General features: G+C 37.6%; 1 protein-coding gene across 1 annotated transcript in view; it reads left to right on the forward strand.

Moving 5' to 3' along the window:
* The window catches only part of ATRNL1 (attractin like 1), a 461,414-nt gene that overhangs the window by 67,063 nt on the left and 369,329 nt on the right, over positions 1-25,022 (forward strand). The window contains exons 10-14 of the mRNA XM_008490117.2: positions 1,966-2,120; positions 7,650-7,734; positions 15,423-15,631; positions 18,006-18,124; positions 23,858-23,990. Coding sequence (XP_008488339.1) covers positions 1,966-2,120; positions 7,650-7,734; positions 15,423-15,631; positions 18,006-18,124; positions 23,858-23,990 — 701 coding nt within the window. The remainder of the gene's footprint in view (positions 1-1,965; positions 2,121-7,649; positions 7,735-15,422; positions 15,632-18,005; positions 18,125-23,857; positions 23,991-25,022) is intronic.

The raw sequence follows: 25,022 nt of genomic DNA on the forward strand, positions 1-25,022 counted from the left end.
AAGTCCTCCTACCTGGACATAACCACCAGGCAGAAATAGTGCATGTGTGCTGTTTCCACATGGTATGAATTTACTGCTGATGCACATTCAAGTACGTATTACGTAGAGAAGTAGAGAAATCTAAGAACTCTGGAAGGGTCTTTTTTACAAAACGATCAGAAATATGAGAGCTAATTTCTGGTATTGTGTAGGGATCCTTTGTTATAAATATTCTCGGGGGTTCTATTTTTGTCTGTTCCTTGTCCCTCAAGTTTATTTTAACTTATGAGCATTACTTATGTATATAAAGTGATCTTAAATATTTTCCTTGGTGTAGAGATGACTTGAGATCAAGAACTATTTTCTTGGGGCATTTTATACTTGTTCTATTTCCTTGTCAGTCCTAATTTTCTGTGTCCCTAACTGATGAGTTCAAACAAAATTCGTTTTTCAGTGTAAGTACCAGAAGTGTGCTGTATAAAGCTAATTACTGGTTAGAAAAACACCTTGCCTGGTTCTCTATTTTCAGAATATATTAATCAGAAATGCACAACAAAAATGCAAGTTACTTAATAAGAAGGGGGTTAAAACCAGGAGCATGTTGGTGGGTATGCTTGTGGCTTGAAGGAAGTACTGCATTTAAAAAGCCAACCTCATTTACTTTCATTTAGTCTTTGGTATTTCTTTGGATGTTACTTTCTGGGGGTTAAGAAGCTGTATTTAAGTGATAATGTGAGAAGTTAAATGGCTTCCTCTCAGCTTTTTTAAACAGGCAGACTGTTGTCCTTTAAAAAATTTCTCAAGTTTTTTGATGGATTTACATCATTATGTCAGAACAATGAGACATACTTTAAACCCTCTTGTAAAAATATAGAACAAATATTATCAGTGTGATTCGAGAGAGACAATATTATTTAATCAGGGGAAAGATTGTCATCAGCATGTTTGTCAGAGGAAATGAATGACAAAGCAGTTTAGCTGTAGGTGTGAGCAGCATGCAGTAATATAAATGAAATTGAGGGGCTAAACTTGAAAACTGTTAGATAACTGAGACAAATAAAAGGTTATTAAGGAAACAAATAATATTCTTTACTGATAATCTCATTGGTTCTTCACACCCATGCCTCCAGCTGGCCTACTTAACTACTTCAAGCTGGCAAAGCTCACAATCGGTTACTCTCTCTCTCCCTTAGTAAGATTTATTTGCTCTGATTGAATCAATTGAATCAAGCTTGTATTCTGTTCCTCTACTAGCCCCACAATTGTCACTCTAAAACTGTGGTATTGATAACTCTTGGCTGCTGTTGGGCCCATCTTACTGTTCTGGCACATAGCAGCCTGCACAGACACAGGATAAAATGAATGAAGAGGGATCAAAGACTCAGTATGCATGGACTGGTTTTTTTTTTTTTTTTTTGGTACTGAAATTCTTTATGTTAGAGTCTGCCAGCCTGAATATATTTATGAAGCAGTGCAAGTGTTTTTTATCATAACTGGAATGGCTTCTGCCATTGCTTTTCCAGGTCTGAGAGTTCAATTCACAAAAAAAATAGCCAGTACTCAGGATGTTCTAAAGAGCCTTTTACCCTTTCGAAGAATTCTTTATTTCATTTCTTCAGCAAAAAGCTATCATGGCTAACAATAAGAAGTATTAATATGAAAGGCTTTTCATTCCATTTTGAGTAAAATATAAGTTATCATTATTCACTTATGAAGAATGTAAAAATGTAAATGATACATTAAACTGGATTTTGAATTAAATAAAGGCATGAGATTTTTAAGTGAATGTTAAATATTTGTTGTAACATGAGAATTCCCAATCTTAAAGCCAATCAGAATAATTGTAATCAGATTAATAATAATTATTATTAATAATATTTCCTAATAGCTGTAGTGTATTCCTTTTATAGTGTTTTCTTACTATTCCTGATGTTCATGTCTTTTTTTTTCATGTGTTAGTATGTATTAATTTATTATGTTTTGTAGGACTATTTTGAAAGAGAGTGGATTTGCAAGGTATCTTCATTCAGCTGTCCTGATCAATGGAGCAATGCTCATTTTTGGTGGCAACACTCACAATGATACTTCCCTCAGTAATGGTGCAAAGTGCTTTTCTGCTGACTTTCTGGCATATGATATAGGTATGTATTGTTTTGGGGTTTTTTTTCATTTGAGTTTTATATCACCATGTTGCCATATCACCATTTCCAATTCCAGCTAATGCCATCCTTACAAGTTGTGATTCCAAACACTTTCCAGGTATTTATAAATATTATATTCCAAAATTAAAGACAGGTTTTATTCCATAATAAGCTTTTAGTTTGTGGGACAAAACATAGTACCTAAATCGACCAATTTTTAAAGCTGTGCCTATGAGTGTGGATATATTGCTAAATGATTTGCAAGAATTGGTGTATTTTGGGGTTTTGAAAATGTGTAAAAGTCAGGTGATGAATCCAGAGGCACTCTGGTGGAAGCGAGAGTGCTTGTGTCTGGGAGTCAGAGTGGCTTTGGAACTGGCCATGCAATCCTAATGAAAGGAAGAAAAGTAGCATCAGTGCCATTCTCAAGACCCTGGCTATATTTGTGGAATTTTGGCAACATACATTTAATAAATAAAAGCTGTATTGGGGCTCTGCATGGTGAGTGGTTTAGGCTGACTGAAGCAAGAGAAGCCTTCAGGAGGTAATAAAAGGATATGGTGTATTTAATTCCACAAGAGAGTGGCTGAGAGGAGAAAAGACTGTTTATAAATCTCTAAGAATACATTTTGGAGGAACAGTTTAATGTAAAAGACAGTCTTGAGACAAGGCTAGATGGGTGTAAGCTTTGAGTCCATAGAATGGTTCCAACCATTAAAGCTGTGCAGTTAAGGAAAAGCCTCCCTATAGGATTGTGGAGGCTGTAAATCTAAGGGAATGCATTGAGTCTGTGATCTCTTTCCTGTCTTGTTTATTGCCACTGTTGTTCTTACCATAAGTGTTTTTCCCTTCCTTTATGTTAGTGTCTGGTTTTTTTGCATAGGCTGCAAATATAAACACAAATGTCATATTTGGGTCAAAAAAGCCCAGCCACTTTTATTAGAAATTAAAAATTGGCAAATGTGTCAGAGCAGGCTGGGAAATGGAGTCACGGATGATCCTGTTGAGAATAGCTTGTGGATAGTGCCTGGACCTGTTTTTGGCAAGCTTTTATCATCTGAATACAGTGGTAGAAGAGGGTGAGACATAATCCTTTTTATAGGATTAGCTGATGGCTCTTTATGACCTTCTGTATTGATACAAACCCTTCTACATTTGCTCTCACAGGAAAATAATCAATACATTAAGCACATGGAACATATGTGTGCCAGTTTCAGAGAGTATGCTAATAAAGTCTATTCAGAATGGCTGATTTTTAAAAACTGTGTTCCTGTAGCTTCGTCTAGGCATTTGATGGTGTAAGGAATTGACTTGGTTCTCATTTCAGTTTGCATCTGGTTTTAATTTTTAATGGAATAGAGTGCCCTCCTCACTTTAGAGGGTACCATTCCTTATCAGCCTACATGTATTTGTAGAATGTGCACTTTAGAATCAGTAGTATGAGACCCTGGATCTGACTAAGTGTAACTTTGATTTTCATGCACCAGGACGTTTTTTAGTCCTAGTTCATCAGTAGGTTGTACCCTGTTTGTTGTCTTTTTTTAAGGTGACACAGTATTTCAGTTCTTCTACTTAATTGCAGTATTTACTATGGCAATTGGATTTTCTTGTATGTTATATTCTCCAAGTGTTATCTAACTTACGAAGTAAAAAAGAAACAGATGTAGTAGTCTTTTTTTTAAAAAGTTAAATTTATGAGAACTGATTTGATGCAAACTTAATCTGTAATTAATTTTGCCAAATTAAACTCAGAATTCTACAGCCCACTTTAGATACAGATACACTTTTTCAGAAAATATTAAATACTTATTTTACTAAGAAATAGATAATTATGTGAGGGGTATATTTCAGAATTCCCTATACATTGTTTCATGAGTTTTTTAAACAATCCTTGGAAGACAAAATATATTATTCTATTAGTATCATGTTTCCCAGATACCTTGCAAATGATAGAGTGTTATGTTCTGTTTTGGAAAAAATAGGTGCTGTCTAGAAAGCAGCTGAATCCTGGAGATAGAGCCTATACAATTTATGTTCAAGTTAGGCTACAGAATACATTTGATTGTATCTCTTATGTGTGATCTAGTCTTATGGATAGATTGCTTCAGCTTTTTGTAAGCCATGAAAATGCTTGCTGGTTTTCATATTAATATAAAATAACTTTTGGGGAGAATTCATCATAGTTAAGATTAGCTATTTTTAAAAGGTTGTTTTTTAATCTGGTAATCCAGACTCTTCCTTTAGTCAATGGAAGGAGATGAGTATCTCCAGAAAACAATTAATTTTACCAAGCTCAGGACAGAATTGTTTATTTTATTATTTTATTTCTGGCATCAGTCATTGCTCTCTAGGTACTGAATTTAGTCTACATGCACCTTTTAAAGAGTTAAACCTAAGTGTCATGAACCAAGACCTCAATTCAATCATTTTAAATGCTTACTGCATCTGAATTTGTTTGTTAAAGCTGAATACTCAGAGATCTGGAGATGGTCTAAAAATCCTTATAATGCCCATTTTCAAAATTTCATATTCTTTGGTATATTGACTTTAACCTGCAGTGAGAGGGCTGCTGCATAAAATGAGCTTTAGAAACCTGTCCTTTGTTATGCTTTTGTCCTCTGATATTTTACCACCAGATTGCTGCCAAAATTCTCTGGCAGATCCTTAAAGATCAGTAAATGGCTAAGCTCATAGAGGTGAAGTATTTTGCTATTTCTTACATTATGCTGAAAGAGGAACCTTGGCAAATAGAGGCAGGATTGCCACTGGGCTCAGTCTTGGATGTTCTGGGTGAGCTGCAGTTTTCTAACTGATGTTGGTTAGGGTGTTCCTTTATCACCAGAGTGCCACAGTTACCTGTTCAGTGCACAAAAAAAAAAAAAAAAAAAAAGCTGAAGGGCCTCAACTTTGGGCAACTTGAGGCCTCAACTTTGAGCAACCTGACCAGTGGGAGGTGTTCCTGCCCATGAAGAATGGTTGGAACTAGATGATCTTTAAAGTCCTTTCCAACCCAAACCAGTCTGTCATTTTATGATTCTAACTGCTCTGTAATGGATCCACCTATTGCAGATGCAATGTAAGTGTTCAAACTAGGATGCTTTTTTTTTCAATTCTTCCACTTCAGCATTTTGAAAGATACTTGTAGCAGTTTTCTCCTGTGGAAATGTGTTTTGGATTGGTGTATATGGCAAAAATATGTATGCACTGCCTGTGGAAATCTCTGCTCCATGAGAGCTCATCAGAAATCAGGGAGAGGGATAGCAAGGGGTGGTTTGTAATCATACATAATAGTGATAGTACAAACTGGGATCTGCATATCTCAAAATCTTGCTGTATACTTATAATTATTAGGGATTTACCCCTAAAAAAAATCGTCTTGTTCCTTCCGTCTTCGCTGTCTAATTAAGAAATTATATGCTAGGACCTGTGTCCTGAGTTCTCCTAATTCCTTTAGCTCTACTTTGTAATATAAAAAACTGCATACCTTGGGAGACTGAGACATGGCAGAAAGCAGTTAATCACTGACTTTAAATTCTACTGAGAGGAAGTGTGACATATTAGTATTGATGTTCTGCTTATTTTTTCTTCTTGGAAAAAATCTTGATGTTAGTTCAGTCTGCCTTTTTTTCTTCTTCTGGAACAAATCACATGAGTCAGTCACTGATGGCCTCAAGTTAACCACTGGTTTTTCTGCTTGCATAGTGGTCGAGTGGTTCAGCTAGCCTAGTGTGCTGGAGAGGGGTTTTTTCCTGAATACTTGTCTAGCACAACTATATACATTGGAGAAGGAATAGAATACACTTCATAGAGAAACTATGATCTGTCTACTGTACAAAATTCTAGTCCAGCTGCTGGTCTGAAGTACCAGCTATTTATTTTGTGAATTGAACTCTCAGACCTGGAAAAGATATGGGCTTCTGTATAGTAAGGCTGCACTGTAGGTGTTACAGAGAATGTGATTGAGAAGAATAAATAGAATAGCATTTCAAATACCTTTAAATAATTTAAAATTGATAAGTTATTTGATAATTTTAAAATAAAGTATGTAGTTTCATGTCTTATAGCATAGCTCTGAATTTGGTAAGAGGTTGTCACTGAACCTGCTTACCATTGTAGAAATAAAAATGCAACTGTGTAAATGTAGCTTTCTAAGAACAGGAAACGTGTTATGTTTATATATACATTTGTAAAAATGCAAAAAAGTAATGTGTAACATTTTCCAGGATCAGATGAAAATTTAATGTGGGTTTTTAAAAATTGTTTCTTTTACCATCAAAGGCATAAGAGCTCAAGCTTGCTGTGTCTGTTAATGTGCACTGAGATACAGAAGGCAGAATTCAACAGCAAGATTTGTTGGTCATTTGTAGTGTTAAACTGTTTCCTTTTCATAGCCTTTGAAATGGAAATATTTTCTTGAAATAGAAATGGAATTCATGATTGTTTATTGCCTGTTTCCAACAAATATTACTCTTAGTCTGAATTTACATAATTCAAAACATTTAGGTTAGAAGCATCCTTTAAATTAAGACACCATTGGTAAGATTATAACGAGAGAGGCTGCACAGCTGGAGGAGTGGTTGTTTATCTTAAAGCATTTATGAAAAAATTTAAGCTTACTGGTGCAGATGTAACATTTCACCAAAATACATATGAATTGAAATCCTTAGGCTGTGAAGGCAGAGAACTATGTAATAAGGGGGCACTTCTGGGAGTATCCTCTGACCTTGATAAATCCCAGGATAGATGTGTTGCTGACAGATTCTTGGAGCACCTGCTCAACAGCTGCTTCTAAGAGGAGCACCTGTTGATTTATTCTTCAGCAATTCAAAGGCAGCTTCTTTACCTAGTGACTGCACTGTTCTCAAATCCTGCAATTTCTGGAATTAATCTTTTTTTTCCAGAAAATCCATCAGAGATGCACTTAAAAGTGGGATCTACCTAAAAATCCAAAGCCTACTTAAAAAGAATAGAAAAGTCCTAAAAATTACAAAATGGCACTAATGGAGTGTGTTTAAAGACTAACAGTGTTTATCACTTGTGATATATGTTGTTAAATCCATGTCTCTGCAAATAAGCACTCTGGAGGACCCTATTAAACAACATGTTTAAACAAAAGAATAAAGCAGATCACTGGGAGTAGAAAAAAGTAGTTTTATCTTAATAATAATTAAGAAAAAGTCTTTCAAATCCTGCTGATTTTGCAGAACAAAAAAAATCATAGAAACTAGGATTAAGAATTATTTTAGCATGTGTGTCAAATTTTGTTTCAGAACTTGAGACCAGTAGGAGATAAAAGTGTGTTAAGAACATTGGAAGGTCACGTTGTACAGATGTTTTATATTTACAACTGATTGAGCAAGGTTACATACACTGATCACTCTGGGGAAGGCGACTAATACAGGCAATAAAGTTACTTGATACTTAAAATGCTACTAAGTGTCTCATAAAAATCATTTTGCATGTATATTGCTGAAAAATTTTGGAATTACTGTACATGTGTTTTCATATGCTTTTGGTTTTGTCTTTCAGCTTGTGATGATTGGAAGATTTTACCAAAACCCAATCTGCATCGAGATGTCAATAGATTTGGTCACTCTGCTGTTGTCAGTAATGGGTAAATGAAAATGATTTTTAATTTTCCTGACTGTTTTTCTGTTTTTCTGAATGATAAAAACATGGCAGAAATTATGCCTGTGTGAAGTATGGTTCACTAGTATACATCTGATATAATTTATTAATTTGAAAACTAGTGCATGTGAGGTGCATTTGTCTTAGATTATCAGTACAGCTACAATTTGGCATGCTATGGAATCCAAAGAATGGAATTTTATATCAAACTTCTAGTGTACTGAGGTGTTTCCTCTGTATTGTGAACTACACTGAACTGGAAATTCAGTACCAAATGTAATCCTCACTTAGATGAAAAGGGAAAAATCTTTTTCTCTTTAAAATGTGCTGTAATTCTGTGTTCTACAATCATAAAATCAAAAACATGTACCTTCTTCAGAAACCTATGACTCAGGGCTTGTAGAAATTCATTCTGCACTAGATAAAACACTGTCTGGATGACTGGGCTGAAAGAGTGATAGTAAATGGAAGTAAATCTGGCTGGCACCCAGTCACAGTCGGGTCCCCCCAGGGATCAGTTCTGGGGCCTGTTCTCTTTAATATCTTCATTAGTGATCTGGATGAGGGGATTGAGTGCTCTCTCAGGAAATTTGCAGATGACACCAAGCTAGGTGACTGTGTTGATGTGCTAGAGGGTAGGGAAGCCTTACAGACAGGTTGGATCAGTGGGCCAACGTTAAATGTATGAAATCCAATAAAGCCAAGTGTCAGATCCTGCACTTGGGTCATAACAACCCCATGGTAAGGTACAGACATGGGGATGTGTGGTTAACAAGCACCAAGTTGGACCTGGGGGTACTGGTTGGTAGCTGACTAAATATGAGTCAGCAGTGTGCATAGGTGGCCAAGAGGGCCAATGGCATCCTGGCTTGTATTAGAAACACTCTGGCCAGCAGGAATAGGGAGGTGATCATCCCCCTGTACGTGGCACTGGTGAGGCCACATCTTGAATGCTGTGTTCAGGTCTGGGCACCTCACTATAAGGGCACAGAAGTGCTGGAGAGTGTCCAGAAAAGGCCAGCGAGGCTCCTCAAGGGCCTTGAGCACAAGTCCCATGAGGACCGACTGAGGGACCTGGGGTTGATTATTCTGGAGGAGGCTCAGGAGAGCTTATTGCTCTCTTCAACTGCCTCCAAGGAGAGTGAGGAAAGAGACAGCCTCTTCATCTTGATGGTGTGTGACAGGACCAGAGAAAGTACATGCAAGCTATGCCAGGGGAGGTTTAGGCTGCATATTAGGAAACATTTTTTTCCCCCAAAGGTTTCTCAGATGTTCGAATAGTCTGCCCAGGGTGGAGTCACCAACCCTGGAGGTATTGAAATGGGGTGTGGACCTGGTCTTTAGGGACATAGTTTAGTGGCGACCCAGCAGTGCTGGTCAAAGGTTGGACTGGATGATCTTGAAGGTCTCTTCCTACCAAGGACATTCTGTGATTCTGTAACTGAAATTTGCTCGGGGAAAGTACGGCTTTGAAAATTCTGATACAGGGTTGGTCACTAATTACTTGTAGGAAAAAAGCTTATCAGCATTTAGACTGTATTAAGTCTATAGCTTATCCTATATAAAATTTATGAGTAAGCTCAGTAATGCTTCATTTTATTGAAATAGGAGATGGAATAGATTTGGCGTTTGCTGGATTTGGTGGCTGAACTCTCTGCTTCCCCCACCCAAGTGCTCAAATGATCAAACTGTGGGACAAAAATCTTTTATTTGAAAAGTTTTAATAAACTATTGTGAGGTTTAAAAATACTTCTGCTGCTTGTCTATATCAGTTTTACTATTGACTGTTGCCAAATGGCCTAATATCCAACAGCTGTAGAACTACAGATCTACAGGACTACCCTCTGGACTGTCCCTGCCTGGCATGGGATTTGAGTTCTCATGATACAATAAAATTCAGTCTCTGAAAGAACCCTCTAACACTTGTCTTTAAGTTTGAAAAGGCAGATGTGCTTTATTGCAGTGCTGGATGAACAAGACAGTTCTCAAAGTCATACATAACAATTGACAACAGACATGACTCACACTGTACTGCTAGGTCCCTATGTTTAAAACTCATTGCAATTAACATCAGATTTCCTGTAACTAAGTCTGATATTTATCCGATTTCCTGGAAGTAATTGTGATATCTACATTCTTAGATGGAGGAGGTTTTGGTGGTGGTCTGGGAAGTTGTCCTGTGATGTCCTTTTATTCCTTCTCCTCCACGTGCACAGTGGTGGTCAGCAAGTCTAGCTGGTCTTAGCCAATTTCCATTTACAAGGCCCTTAGTTCCTTGAGTTTGCTGTCTAGTTACATGCAAAAGGCCTGGACACAGCTTGGATGAGCCCAAATCAATATCCTATTGTTTAGTGTTAGAAACGAGTCTTCAGGACTTACAAGAGAAGAGCTGGGCTACTATTATCTCAGTCTACATGGTGCTGGTTAATAGCTTCCTGGTTTGTCATTTACCCAAGGATATGGATTTCATACAACAAAAATATATGTTTAATTCTAGAGCCATCAAATTCCCCCTTTTTCTTGTAAGGGTCTTTGCTTTTGACACACATTTTGGCACCATTTCTTCTTATATTTTATCTGAAAACACAGTTAATTGTAATAGCTTACAATACTGAATCATGATACGAACAAGAAAACATACTACAACAAGAAGGAAAAGATCAGATTTCTGAGAAACATCTACTTTGGTATCCAGGAGGTAAGCCTGTACCATAATATGCTAGTGGCAATGCTTTTACCCAAGCCGATGATATTTCCTGACATATTTTTCCAAGCTGCTGTTCAAATCCTATGTTCCACTTTACCACTTCATTGTGGTCTATAGGAAGTGTGATAGTCCCAGTTTACAGTTAATATTTTGCATAATTGTTACATAATAATAGCAATAAAGTGAGGTCCATTATCTGATGACATTCCCAGAGGTACACTGAATCAAGGGGTAATTTCTTTAAATAACATTTTAACTACTTCCCTGGCTTTATTGATGCAGCAAGGAAAAGCTTTGGGACATCCTTTGAAAGTATGGACTAACACTAGAATCCATCAGTACCCTTCTCTTCTGGGTAGCTCAGTAGTACCTGTTTGCCAATCTCCGGGGGAGTTTCTTCCTTTAGTTACTCCAAGGGTTAGTTTATTACTAGTGTTTGGGTTATTTTTCAGACAAAACACACATTTTTCTGTGATGGATGTAACAATGTCCATCTTTCTACTAATAACAGTTTTCTGAAGGTGTTTTACTAAATTTTCCATTCCCCAATATTCTGTGGGTCTTTTTAGCAGTTTCTCTCATTAGAGAAGGGGTATAATTAGGTGTCCTGTGGGCGTAACTGCCCACCTCTTGCCTGCCTATTTGCTTGTAACTTATTTATTAATTTATTTTCCTTATAATCATATTTTGGTCATCATATATCGTCTTGCTCTAGCAACACCACATGAATTTTAGCATGCAACTAAGGGTCAGCCAGTGCCCCCTTTTTGTTCCAGCTCTGTGATTACTGTATGAGGTAAGTGCACAGTAATCCTCTGTCCTAGAGTAAACTTGGCCTCTTGGATTAGCAGCTACTGCTTTAAGAGAGCCAGGCCAGCCCTGGTTGATATTCTCCAATTGCTTACAGGAAACTGCTGCCTTTGTGTTCCCAGATGTTGGGCTAAAACTCCCAGAGCGATGCACTTCCTTTCATAAGAGAACAGTTCAAAGGTTTCATAACATCAGGAATACCAAGAGCAGGTGCTTTCCACAGGGTCTGCTTCAGTTGTTCAAAAGCAGTTCTGCTATATGTCCAATCAAGGGATCCATTGAAGGGATCTTTCAATAGGTCATGTAAAAGTCTTGCTGATAGGAGAAACTCAATGATCCACAGGTGATATCATCCAAACATTCCCAGAAGTGCTCATAGTACTCTAACAGTCTTTGGCTAAGGGAGATGTCAGATGGCTTCCTTTCACTCAGGTCCCAATCTGCTCTGTCCTTGTAGGATTCCAGGCTTTCATTGTCTGGCTTGGAAATTAATATTTCAGGGCTGTAGTCTCTCTGGACTGTCCCTGCCCAGCTCAGGATTTCATGTTTCAGGGTCGTAGTCTCTCCGGGCTATCCCTGCCTGGCTCGGGATTTGAGTTCTTGGGGCCGTAGTCCCTCTGGACTATCCCTGTCTGGCTCGGGATTTTGTATTTCAGGGCTGTAGTCCCTCTGGACTATCCCTGCCTAGCTCAGAATTTCATGGTTCAGGGCCGTAGTCTCTCCGGACTACCCCTGCCTGGTTTGGGAGTTCATGTTTCAGGGCCGTAGTCCCTCTGGACTATCCCTGCTCGTCTTGGGATTTCATGGTTCAGGGCTGTAGTCTCTCTGCACTGTTCCTGCTTCTCTTGGGATTTGAGTACTCAGGGCCATAGTCCCTCTGGACTATCCCTGCCTAGCTCAGAATTTCATATTTCAGAGCTGAGTCTGCTGTGGACTATCCCTGCATGGCTCGGGATTTTATATTTCAGGGTAACAGCTCCTCTGGACTATCCCTGCCCGGCTTGGCATTTGGGTTCTCAGGGCCGTAGTCTCTCTCTGGACTATCCCTGCCCAGATGGGGATTTGAGTACTCAGTGCTGCAGCCGCTCTGGACTGTTCCTGCCCGGCTCGGGATTTTTGTTCTCAGAGCCATAATCCCTCTGGACTATTCCTGCCCCAGTTAGGATTTTATACGTCAGGGCAATAGCTCCTCTAGACTGTTCCTGCTTGTCTCGGGGTTTCTTCTTTCAGGGTCCCAGTCCCTCTGGACTATCCCTGCCCAGCTTGGGATATGAGTTCTCAGATTCTAGGCCTTTTATAGCCTCCCCACACTGTCTCTCCTTCTCACTGAATCTGAAAGTTAAGAGCCGCTACTCCCCTCCATCTCAGCTTCTTTCCCCCTCCTGTTTTTTTCTGCCCTGCAAGGGGAATCATTTGCTCTTGGCAAACTTCCCTGGGACAGTCCCTGTCTCGCAGGGCCGGCAGAGCTCATGGCTGCAGTGCCCCCGGACTGTACCTGTCTGGCACCGCAACTGAACGCTCACCGCTGTAGTGTCTTCTGCTGTCTCTGCTCACCACACAACTCTGAGCTCACAGCCACACAGCTCAGTGCCCCCAGGATGTCCCTGCCCGGCACTGAACCATTTTTGTGTAACCCTCTCCAGGGGCTGTCCCTGCCTGGTTCGGAACCGTTTCTCTGGAACCTTTTCCGGGCGGGGAACCTTCTGGAACCTTCCCCAGGGGCTGTCCCTGCCCGTCCTCTGGGGCTGCGCTAAGATCAATGCGCATACATTACAGCAAATGTCACATCTCAAACAAAACACAACCCCCCCTGCCCCAGAAAACAATATGAGAGGAAAAAGACCTTTATGCTGTAGTTTTTAGGTATAAGTGACTAAGAATAGTTCTTTATAGTTACATCGTTTTACAATTCATGTTAAGTACACTTTAAATTCTGACAGGCCTTAGCTGCACTGAATTCTTTTATGTTCCTCATTTACAAACATTTATTTTCACAAGATACTATTTTTGTCAAAGTTGGTTGGGTTTTTTTTGGGTTTTTTTGTTTAATGCAATACATAATATTTTGTGTAGCATTTAGGGATGTCTAGAGTTTGAAACACTTCGATTTTAAAATAATGATCTTAAAAATTCCCACAAAGATGTTAATTATTAAGAATATATGCTTGATACTCTCTTACATATGGAAGAGATCTAGCAAACAGAAACTGCCTTGTTTGTTGTGCCTTTGTTAGCAAAGCAAATCACTTCAGTTTGAAAAACTAAGGCTTAATTAAGATACGTAAATTTACCAAGAGTATGAGCTGAAGATGAAAGGGAGTGCCACAGAAGAAATGTTTGACACCATCTTCTAAGACTGCTGTGTTATTACATCTGGGGCTGGTCCTGTTCAATATCCATGAATGATCTAAATTAGGGGATTGAGGGCTTCCTCAGTAAATCTGCAGACGGCACCTAGTTGTGTGGGAATGTTGATCTCCTTGAGGGTAGGAATGCTCTGGAGAGGGACTTGGACAGTCTGGACCAGTTGGCTAAGGTTAATCAAATGAGGTTTAAACAAGGCCAAGTGCCAGGTCCTGCACTGTGGTCACAGCAGACCTGTGCAGTGTTGAGTTTTGTGTTCAATTCTGGGCTCCTTGCTACAAGAAAGGCACTGAGGTGCTGGAGCAAATTCAGAGAAGGGCAAGCAAGCTGTGAAAGGTCTGGAGAAGAACTCCTATGATGGGATGCTGAGAAGACTGGGAATGTTTAGTTTGGAGAGGAGACTTAATTGCTCTCTATAACTACCTGGAAGGAGGTTGTAGGGAGGTGGGTGCTGGCCTCTTCTCTCAAGAGAACAGTGATAGGAAATGGCCTTAAGTTGCACCAGGGAAGGTTTAGAGTAGATACGAGGAAGAATTTCTTTACTGAGAGAGTTCTTGGGCATTAAAGTGGGCTGCCCAGGGAGCTGATAGATTTAGAAGTATTGGGAAGTATTTAGAACCCATGTTGATGAGGCACTTCAGGACATGCTCCAAGGGTGATACAGATATTGGTACATTTTACTGGGGGGGGGGGGGGTGTATGGGGGATGTGATGTTGATTGGATGCTGTGATCTTAGAGGTCGTTTCCAACTATGGCAGTTCTGTGATTCTGTGGTCATTGTACTACTGATCATGCCTCTTCTATAGTATGCATCATGCTAATAAACTCAGTATTTAACAATATATGGGCTATTTACATGTCCTCTACATATGGATATTGTACGAGTCAGAAATAGTGGAGGTGTGAAGTAATACTACAAATAAGAGTTTGATTTTAACAAAAATAGCAGGAAGTTTTGGCTTTGTACACAAAGAACTTGAAATTAATCAATGAATGGATTACTTCATTGATAGAAAGCTGCTTGGATTAATGAATTCAGCAGTTGGTGATATGTGGCTGTGTCTGATACTTCAAGAAACTTCACTTTCAATGAATTGCATTCAAAGTGAAAATGTCTTTCTTTTTCTTGATCTTAATGGTATTTCTAGTAAGGTTTTGTGTACAAAAATATCTAATGTCATGTATTTTGAATATTGCTGCTGTTGGTAACTGTAATGAAGGCTAAGAGTATATGATGCAAAACATATAGAGGTTCTTTACTGTTATTATCTTCTACTTGAGTCTGTTCTTAATATTAAATGAGAAGGGTAAAGTCTTGTTTTCTGTTTTGATGTCAGCACCTACTGCACTGGAAATATTACCAAAAAGAAGTATCCATCTGCCAATTATTACTGTCTGGCTTTGAAATCTGGAAGAAAGATGTTCTCATTTCCTGCAGCCCATTATTTCACACTGTGTTCTCATTATCTAACTCCAAAAATGAGTAGTTTCCTCCATAGCTCTTCTTCCTTCTTCACAGACATTTGATATATATCACTCAGTAATACATATATCACAGTGCACTCTGTGCAATTTTTTTTGTTAGTCTAAGCTTCTGTGGTGAAATAAATTGAAAAACTTATCAATCTTTATAATGGAACCATTGACAAGAGTCTTCATTAGAGAGATGTGGAGAAAATTTTTTTTTAATATGTGTTATTTTTTTCTTGCATACCAAGACAGCTAAAGTAAGCAAGTAAATTTATCTGCAGCTACAATAACAGTTTTGTATTTACTTACTTTTTCCTAATAGGTCCATGTATATATTTGGGGGTTTTTCAAGTGTTCTTTTGAATGACATCCTTGTCTACAAGCCTCCAAACTGTGAAGCATTCAGAGATGAAGAGCTGTGTAAAAATGCTCGTCCAGGAATAAGATGTCTCTGGAACAAGAAACATTGTGAATCCTGGGAATCTGGGCATACTAATAACATCCTTAGAGCAAAATGTCCCAAGAAAACAGGTAAATAAATTCTAATCATACAGTATCAAGTTTGCAATACTCTGTTGGAGAGTGGACTAAAAGACCAGGCTGTTAGTTGGGCTGCTGGGCTGTTAGTACTTCTTCTCTTTGAGAGTACCCCAAAATAATACAGTTCTGGAATGATTTTTAATCTTAAATACAGGGAAGTAGGTACAAAAGAGCACACTTAAGGTGCTAAGGCATAGAAAACATAAGATGGTTTAAAAAGAAGAATTTTGTTCTTTGGGGAGATAAAGCATAAAATAACTTCAGTTTGGATTTGGCTCAGAGTTTTGAAATACTGTAATTGAAGGAAACTTCCTCTTTCTCCATTTTACCTTGCTTCAGGACCTATACAAATATAGATATAACCATTTCTCTCTAAAATCTTAATGTTTTTCTGATACCAAGAAAGCATAACAGCAATCAGAGAGCAGATGGGCTCTGTAAGCGGTATCTGGCATTACAGACTTAGGGTGCTCTTATGTCTGTGTGTATGATAGGAAAGAGGGAAAGCTTCAAGTAGATTACCTTTCAAACAGGAGTATTTGCATAGAAGACTATAGTACAGTCACAGCTGGAACCAGACTTGAGGCAAACAAGCCCTTTGCTGCAGTATGTCAAAATGGGTTTAAGTGTGTCATGTGAATTTTTGTTTAGCACTGTGATAGCTATATTATTTGAAACAGTAATTTAGCATTATGAATACCTGTTGTACTCTGTTCCTAAGTATTTTGGCTTGTCAAAAATAAATTGCTTGTGAAAATGTTCCTTTTATATTTCACGTGAAAAGAATACATGTCTCTGCAAGATACACCTGCTATGTTTTCCGTGCATCTTTTCTTTCAGCACGGTATAAAATTGCTAACCAAACTTTGGCTACGTACTACATCTAGAAACTACCCTACAATTAAACTGCCAGTCTACTTTTAATGTTTGTTAAAAATTATTACCTCTGCTAATAATCAATGCTTCAAGACACTATTCTTCTGCTGGCTTTTTTTTTTTTTTTTCTGAACTGGATATGAAGTTTCAAACCTAGGGAAAAAAATGCATTACATAACCAACAATGTTATCCATGTATGGTTTTCTAAAGAAGTGCTTTTGTACTTTGATAACGTTTAGAGATCTAGATTCTAGAACATTTCAGCTCTTTATAAAGAGCAAAATCTTGAATCAGTAAATTCTCAATTGAAAAAAACTGGATTTTTACAAAAAACTGATAACACGTTTGAAAAAAACAGAACAAAACACAGGCTGAAGGAAAATAAGTGAGAACTATTTCTGAAGTACAGGTGCTGCAGTTGGAAGTAAACTAAAACTAAATTTGCAAGAGATGAGGTGTTTAGAATTCCAGTTCTGAAGAAGTTGTGTGGACAGCACTGCTTCACTGCTGCCAAAACCTTCCAGTTTCAGGTGGTAGTATTCTGCTAAAAGTAAAATTTTCATACATCTGTTTGTACTACTTGATGCAATTGTTACCTGGTTGAGACTAGCATCTGAGAAACTGCTGATATTCAGTATTTAAGAATAAGTGGAAGTTTTGATGGGTTCTCAAAAGATCAGTTCTTGGATAGCAAGGCTGCCCTGCCAAGAGAATCTCTTAAACTTGCACGATCCTGAAACTAAGGAAGCCAGACTGGACAGGAGTTTAACATAGTAATATGTGTGGAAGAAGATGAGGTAGGAATTCTCCTATTTTGGGCCACGGGGATTTTTTTGTATACTTTAAACAAATGTAATCATTTGTGTCCCAAACTATTTCCAATAAAATAATTTTTAGTCCTCGTCCTGAATCCTCATATTAAGGATTTAACATGAATTTTTCATCTAATATTTTATGTAAAGAAAGGACAAAACTATAACTCATTAATGATTTTTTAGGTTTATAAATACATTTATAATGACTCAAAATATGTGTGTGTTGCTAAGGTCTGTCTTAGATTGGTTTATATGCACTACTTTTATCATTGCCTACTTGCATTGCAGTCTAATACTTTTGCCAGAAACCTGCATCTGAAGAAAATCTTCCTTATGTGTTAGAGCAGGGAAAAAATGAGCAGTTTAAGGAACTTTCTGATGCTCTTAATTTATGCACTGTGCTAAGAGAGCTTGCATGCTGCAAATCAGTGAATATTCTTTGATTTCTTATGAGACTTACAAACCTTCAAATACAGTTGTTACTGAAGGAATTTTTAAAGGAGTCAATCGTATTACCTGAAGAGAATTAATTTCTTACAGTAACTTAAACCTTTTGTGAGTAGTTAGCATTCAAATGAAGAACATAACAGGAAAATACTCTAAGCCAAGTGTTGAAAATGTGGTATTATTCTCCTTCTGCATGATGTTTCTCTTTGACTCTGGTGTGTGACAGCTGCTGCAGATGACAGATGTTACCGGTACGCAGACTGTGCCAGCTGCACTGCCAACACCAATGGGTGCCAGTGGTGTGATGACAAGAAGTGCATTTCGGCAAATAGTAACTGCAGCATGGTGAGTCTCTGCCAATCTCTGATCATGTTATTAATTAATGCTTTTTCTTCTAGAGGTAAACCAGAGGCTTGTTGCAGCAAATGAAAGGGGTTTGGTAGACTAATAGTAGCTTGTTTTGAACACAAACATCTTTGCCTGGCCTTTGCAGTAAAAATGTTGCAGAGGGTAGAGCGGGACTTCAGCAAAGCTATCTATTACAGAGGAAAATAAACTAATGTTTATTTAGGCTTATGTTAGCCCACTGCACATAACTCAGGTCAAATATTATTATTGCATACTTAATGACATTTGGAATGTTCCAGAGTAATTATGAACTCTGTGCAAATGAGATGTACAGTACTCAGGCAGAAACTGTGGAGTGCCGTGAAGGGTGCCTGTAGTTTTTTTTCAAACAGGACCAGGTCAGTCCTGTCAGTCTTTGCACTTCGATTAGAAATCATCACAAAAATGTTTTTCTTTAAGTTATGGAGTTACTTGTCATCTCGTTAAAGGGATATGAGCCTCTGACACCATGAGGTTAACTGGTTTGTGATAATTTGGTAAGGTTGTTTTCATCTTTTTATAGACAAGCAGTAAGAACATATGGATTCATGCAAGTTAGGTTTTTTCTCTGTTTGATATTTATTAGTGCCCTGTTTAACACCTCACATTGTTGATCACTTGCTGCTGCATCTCTTGCTTGTTCATTTGATTTTGACAAGCATATAATAATAATTTTTGGTTTTGTAAATTTTTTGTAAACTTTGTAAATTTTGCCTCCTTTTTAGCTATCTGCAGACACCTGGCTGTACTTTAGTTCAAAATCCTTTCTTTACACTCCATTAGTAGAAGTAGCTTGCTCTCCGGTTTGAACCTGATACAAATCAATCTTGTTCTCCAGACAAATTAAGGTGTAAGTTGATTGACTCTGACTCAAATCTTGCCTATTCAAAGTGAGCAGAACCAGCTGTAATTGCTGGCATTTGTAGCTAGTCACTACCAATGAAAGCAATGCAGACACAAATTCATCAGCAGCCACCCTGTCAGAGTGATTTCACATTCCAGGCACTAATGCTTTGTTTCTTTTGTGATCTTCATGGGCTCTTCTTCTCCTAAGACATTATGCTGTGTTAGGTGCAGTTTTTAAACTGTGATTTACAGTTCTTAAGCAAGGAGCAGTTACTAGGGAGCCAGACCATCTTTATCCCTAATAAATGAGGAGCACCGGGTATTTTAACACAAGTTTCTCAGTTCAGTGTCCTTCTTTGACAGATTTTCCTGACCAGGACAGTCAGCAGAAATTAGCAACCAACCGTCTCAGTCTTCTCTATATAATATCCTACCTTTTATTTAGGGTTTGAAGTGAATAGCAAAGGCTCTAAGTGGAGTTACTGAGGAATGGGATAGTGAAAATTTCTCAAAATTATGTCTAAAAGATTTACTATTCTAAGTTGAAGGTGGCTATTGCAAAATCAGTGTATTGGCTGGGAGATGATAGAGGCAGAATTTTCCAGCTGTCATCATAATCCCACTAAAAATGGCATCAACAGGATGGCATCATGTGGGGAAATGGAATGGATCAGGCTGTTTATCCATTTTCATAGACTACAACTTCTGGACTAGACCCACAAAATGAAAACACTGTGACAGGTCTGTGATGGTAATATAACAAATTGTAGACTCAGAAACATCACAAGGAGAAAGCCCCATTTTTGTAGCAGTACAAAGACCTTTATTTATTACTGAGATTATAGACATCCAGATGAGAGAGACAATAATGTTTTAGAATCTGTTGCTTTTGCTTCATGGGAACTGGCTGGCTTACTAAAGATATGTTGGTGATCAGTTTGGCATTGACATTGTGGTCATGGGTGTTTGCAAAGCAGTGACTGTTCTGCTGATTGGAAGGGATGCAAAATATGGAAATCTCTGAAATAAATCTGTTTGGACAGATGGACTTCATAAGTACTACTAATGCATTGATGATACACACATACCTGCCTATGCTCACCATCTGATGACAGTCAGAACATTAACAGGACATTATATCCCACAACTATGCAGATTCATGGATCATTAAGGTATATATCATTGCACTCATATCTGATGTATTGCAAGCAGAGGTTTGCAGTGCCAGGTCATTCTGGACATCTGGCTCATTCCAGCACTAGCAGGCTGCTTTGTTTATATCCCATAAAACCACACATAAGTGGGAAACTTCTGCATACTGTGGTTTTAGTTGGCTTCATTACATCTGATGCAGATATGGAGGGGTGAGTGCTTATCCTGTCTTGCCCAAGTGGGAAGAAGTATACTTAAAATATGTGGAGTGGTTCAAGATAGCACTAGAATTTGGCTCATGAGTAGGCTGAACAGCATACAAGCAGCAGTGCCTTGTTGTCTGTTTTTAACTGTTAAATGTATCTATTAGAGATTTTGTCTCATAAGGATTTTGAAGGTTGCCTTGAGAAAATAAACCATTGAAATTCCTCAGGCTGCTTACAGTGGGTTTACATAATAAACTGAAGTTATTCCATGATAAAATGTAGTGCTTATAAAATAATAAAAATGTTATTTAATTTTTACTCTTGTTGAGATTAAATGCTAAAAATAGTAAGATCACCTACTCTGTCTTTTTCCAAAAATGTGCAAATACAGATACTGGTTTGCCTTTGTTGGAAACAACTATTATATTGTCATTAGTACTGTCTTATGCCAAGTACAGACTTCATGAAATATGACATAGTAATATCTGCATAACTTTCTCTTCAAGCTCTTATAGAGTCTATTGCATCTAGTTCAAGACTGTTTTCAGTGTTGAAAAAGAATATTGCAGAAGACTTTGTTACAGAAGTGGAAAAGATGTAATAATTGTATTTTTTCTTTTTCTCCCATGCATTGGATGTCTACATCAAAGATGGAAATTTTAACAGGAAATTTTATTTTGGTTGACTTGTAAAACCTATTAGTGTTGCATTTGTTCCCATAAGCACCACATAATGTCTCTTTCTTCCTCTAAAAAACCAGCTTTTTGTGGTGCTCATATCTGCCTTTTTCCTTAGCTCCTGTGTCACATCTTCCTTCCTTTTGCTTCTTCAAAAAAATTCTACTTGTGGAGTATTTCTGATTTTTGTGAATATGGTGACTTTTACAAGCAGTTCAGTGCTTTCTCGTCTATTACATGTTGCACTTCAGCACTTCTCCAGCAAATGAAGGACCAAGTCCAACCTGTCACACTGCCTGGAAGGAATTATAAATAGAATCAAATTTATATTGGAGGAAAAAAGAAAATGTCATTCTAAGGACTACTCAACTGTAAAATTTGGAGGTAGCTTCAGAGATAGAGTAGCAGATGGATTGGATTAATAATTTAGGGTTAGACTAGGCAGAGGAGACATGATTATACTCTTAACCTGAAAAATCCAGTAGGAGGAGAGAGGCACATTATTCAATAGCAAAAAAAGTCTGCCTGTATACCACCATATCAAGGGCAGTGCTAAAAGAAAAAATCTAAGTAAATCAGGCATAAGTGGGAAGCTTTATACATAACATGATTTACTCAGACTTTGGTATGTAAACATTATAAATATCCTACAGCAATATAGAACTTCAGTAACAGATGGACTGTCATATTTCTGAATTTTATTTGGTTTGGTAGCTTAAGTTATAACCTTAATATTGTGTTAATATGAATCACCTATTGGATTCACATCTACATTGAACTAATGAGATTTTCAGGCAAGCAATGTTTAAATTGGATTTAAGGGGAATAAGTGCTGGGAATAAGGGAATACAATAGAGAACAATATTACAGAATAGTCACTAGTACTTTGAATTTTATTTTAAACATTAAATAACCACCATACAACAAGCTTTATGATTAGAAAGTAATAGAACGAATATCTTGGTTTAGTTGAGAGATTGTAGTCTGTATGTAATATTATTAAGAATTTATAACTTCTGAAAACAATCTGAATGCTTAAGGCTTTTGACTGTATTGTCATGAAGTGCTAAAAGTGAGTATTAGTTGAGGTATTTTAAACAAGCAGATGGTCGTTACTTGTACTCTAAGATTTATTTAAAGCATCTCTCAGGCAATTTTGTGAATATGCTTTATGACTGAGTGAAACTAAATGTGGGTTTGTTTGAAAGAGGTTTTTTGTGCTTTACAGTTCATATACATTTACTGTCCCTAGACAGACATTCTATTATTTTGTGACAGTGCCTTTGGCTCTGTTTTGTGCTGTGGTGTAGATGCGTCCTAGAATGGCTCTTCTGGTTCTTTTTGCTTCACAGTAGCCCTTCCTATAGATCAGAAAAACACTGAATACCTTTTATAATAAGCTCACTAATGGCCATCTGATCCAATAAAGGCAACAAGCAAATCCCTAAACAGCAGTGTTCTTCAGCAGGAGTGAAGCTGGGCCTGTGTGAGATTGAAAATTCATTTTAACAATTGCATTATTTCAGGACTTAAAAAAAAAAGAAAATAAAAGGAGTCTGGTTTGCTTCCCCCCAATTGCAGTAGTTTGATTCCCTCTTTTCATCATCGTAATTCCAGTACCAACAACTGTGGAACTTACTGCAATACTGCCTCTTTACATGTGCTTTATCCAGAAGGCTCTGAGAAAGGAAAGCATGACAAATTGTCATGTCATTTGCTATCTAAGTGCAATTCCATTTTTGCTACTGTGCATGAATTGTTGCTTGAGAGACACAAGAATTGTTAGGGTTGGACAAGGTGAGCTCCAGAGGTCCCTTCAAACTTCAGCCATTCTGTGGTTCTGGAATTACAAAGCTGTCTTAGGACTTATTTTTAGTTATTATCTTGAAATCAGTTTAGTAGACATGACCTTATTGATAAGCAGATGCATTGGCTGAGATTTTGGGCAGTTTAATGAGTCATATATCATTATTGTTTCTTAATTAAAAGTGCCATGTCGTAGGGAAAAAGTTTTATGTCCAAAACACTTAACTTGGGAATAAAGACCTCAGTTTTCAGGAAAAAAACCCCACCTCACCAAACCCAACAAAAAACCCAAATAAAAATCACTTCAGTGTTTACTTCTTTTCTTGTATACTAAAGTACAAAGGAATGATGTTATTTCTGGGTTAATGTAACTGTTTGACAAAAAGGTTTCCTGTATATTCTGTAAACTTCACACTAGCTATGTTGCATGCAGATTTGTAGTGGTCTGAAAAAAGCATGACTGTAATTTTTGACAAAAATTTTTATTTTGTGGCTACTTGTCTGTATCCCCTATTTTTATTTCACTTAATCCAGATCAAATGAAGAGCATACTCTTGCACCTTCAGTCCGTGAAGTGTAATTATTTTATACTTTCCTCTTATGCCTCTTTTTTGTATTGTGTTTTATTCTTTTGCTTGCTTTAACCTCCATAGAGAAAATAATTTTGTGAGAGCACATCCCTTGACTATGAAATAGAGACTTGGTTTAGTTAAGTAAGCTCTTCCTGGGCTCTGTCCATGGAAGTGACACCTTCAAAGTACTGTTTGACCCATTCAAAGCTTGTTTTTTAGGATGAGTGGGCTCATTTGACCTCTACAGATGCATTTTGTACACTGCTGACTAATAAGGAAATATGGAAAAAGACCTAAAATTCAACCTAGCTTTTAGGTAGCTGTGATTTTCTGGGAGGGATCCACCTGCTGTGTTATGTCAGTCTTGGCTTCTGGTTGGATGATAGTTTGACATATGTTTGAGATGCTGTTTTGTCTTTTATTTTTTCATAGTCAGTTAAAAACTACACCAAATGCCACGTGAGGAATGAACAGATCTGCAATAAACTGACCAGCTGCAAGAGCTGCTCGCTGCACCTGAACTGCCAGTGGGACCAGAGGCAGCAGGAGTGCCAGGCTCTACCTGGTAAGGGTTGTGGGGTGGTGACACTGCTTTTGTAGTTGATTTTGAAGCTAAGTAAACCTCATCTGTTTTTTCCAGAGAATATATGTACAAGGAATAAGCGTGGGTTTGCTTTAGTTGTGTTAACTCTCCCTGCTTGGCTGTGCCTGGACAGGTGAACAAAGTTGTAATTAATTGCAGTGATTGGTATATCAATGCTACCTTTAATCTTGTTAGGACAGATAATAATATTAGTGAAGACATAATGATGTGTTCCTCTGCACAAGCCAGTGACAAGTTCTAGCCTGTGGGGGTCACAGAGTGCAGAGATGGGTTGCCACACTGAGTCCTGTACTATTACATATTCACTGACATTATAACTTTTGCTAGCTGTGGTTTTATCTTATAAATTTTACTTCAATTATATGTCAATTTTCCTGTGCAAATAGGGCCTGAGATCTAGTTTCTTGATTGTCTGATGCTAGTAATACTATGAAAGCAGTGAATGTTAAAATGCTAATGTAAAATATTCTCTGAAGGTGACAACATTCTGAAATAATATTTGTACTGTAATTCATATTAATAACTGAGTATATGCTGTTAGATATCAGAATCTTTTGTATTTGATCTTCATATCCAGGTGAAGATAATGAACACAGGGGTTTTTTTTCACAGAGATTATTCATTAAATCACTTTAATCAATTTATTCTCTGCAGTTTAAGACTGTATTTGTGTAATCTTTGTAAAGATTAACAGAGCAGTTGCTCTGAGTCACTCATCTTCTAACAGTTATCTGAATCAGAGTAATACCAAAATATGTTGAAAGGGAAATACCTGAGTTTCCCATTAAGCCGATTGCATCCGTATTTAGGGAAACACAGATGCAAATATGGGATGATAAAGCAAATATAGGGTAAAGTGATCTCTTAATACCAAGACAGTTGGTTTTAGTTAACATTTAGGTGGAGTGGTTGGTTACAGTGCTATATATTTTTTAGATTATCCAGTCTTTAATATTTGGTTGTGCTCAAACCTGAATACAGGGAAGAAATAGT

This window comes from Calypte anna, chromosome 6, assembly GCF_003957555.1.
Source record: "Calypte anna isolate BGI_N300 chromosome 6, bCalAnn1_v1.p, whole genome shotgun sequence".
Classification (NCBI taxonomy): domain Eukaryota; kingdom Metazoa; phylum Chordata; class Aves; order Apodiformes; family Trochilidae; genus Calypte; species Calypte anna.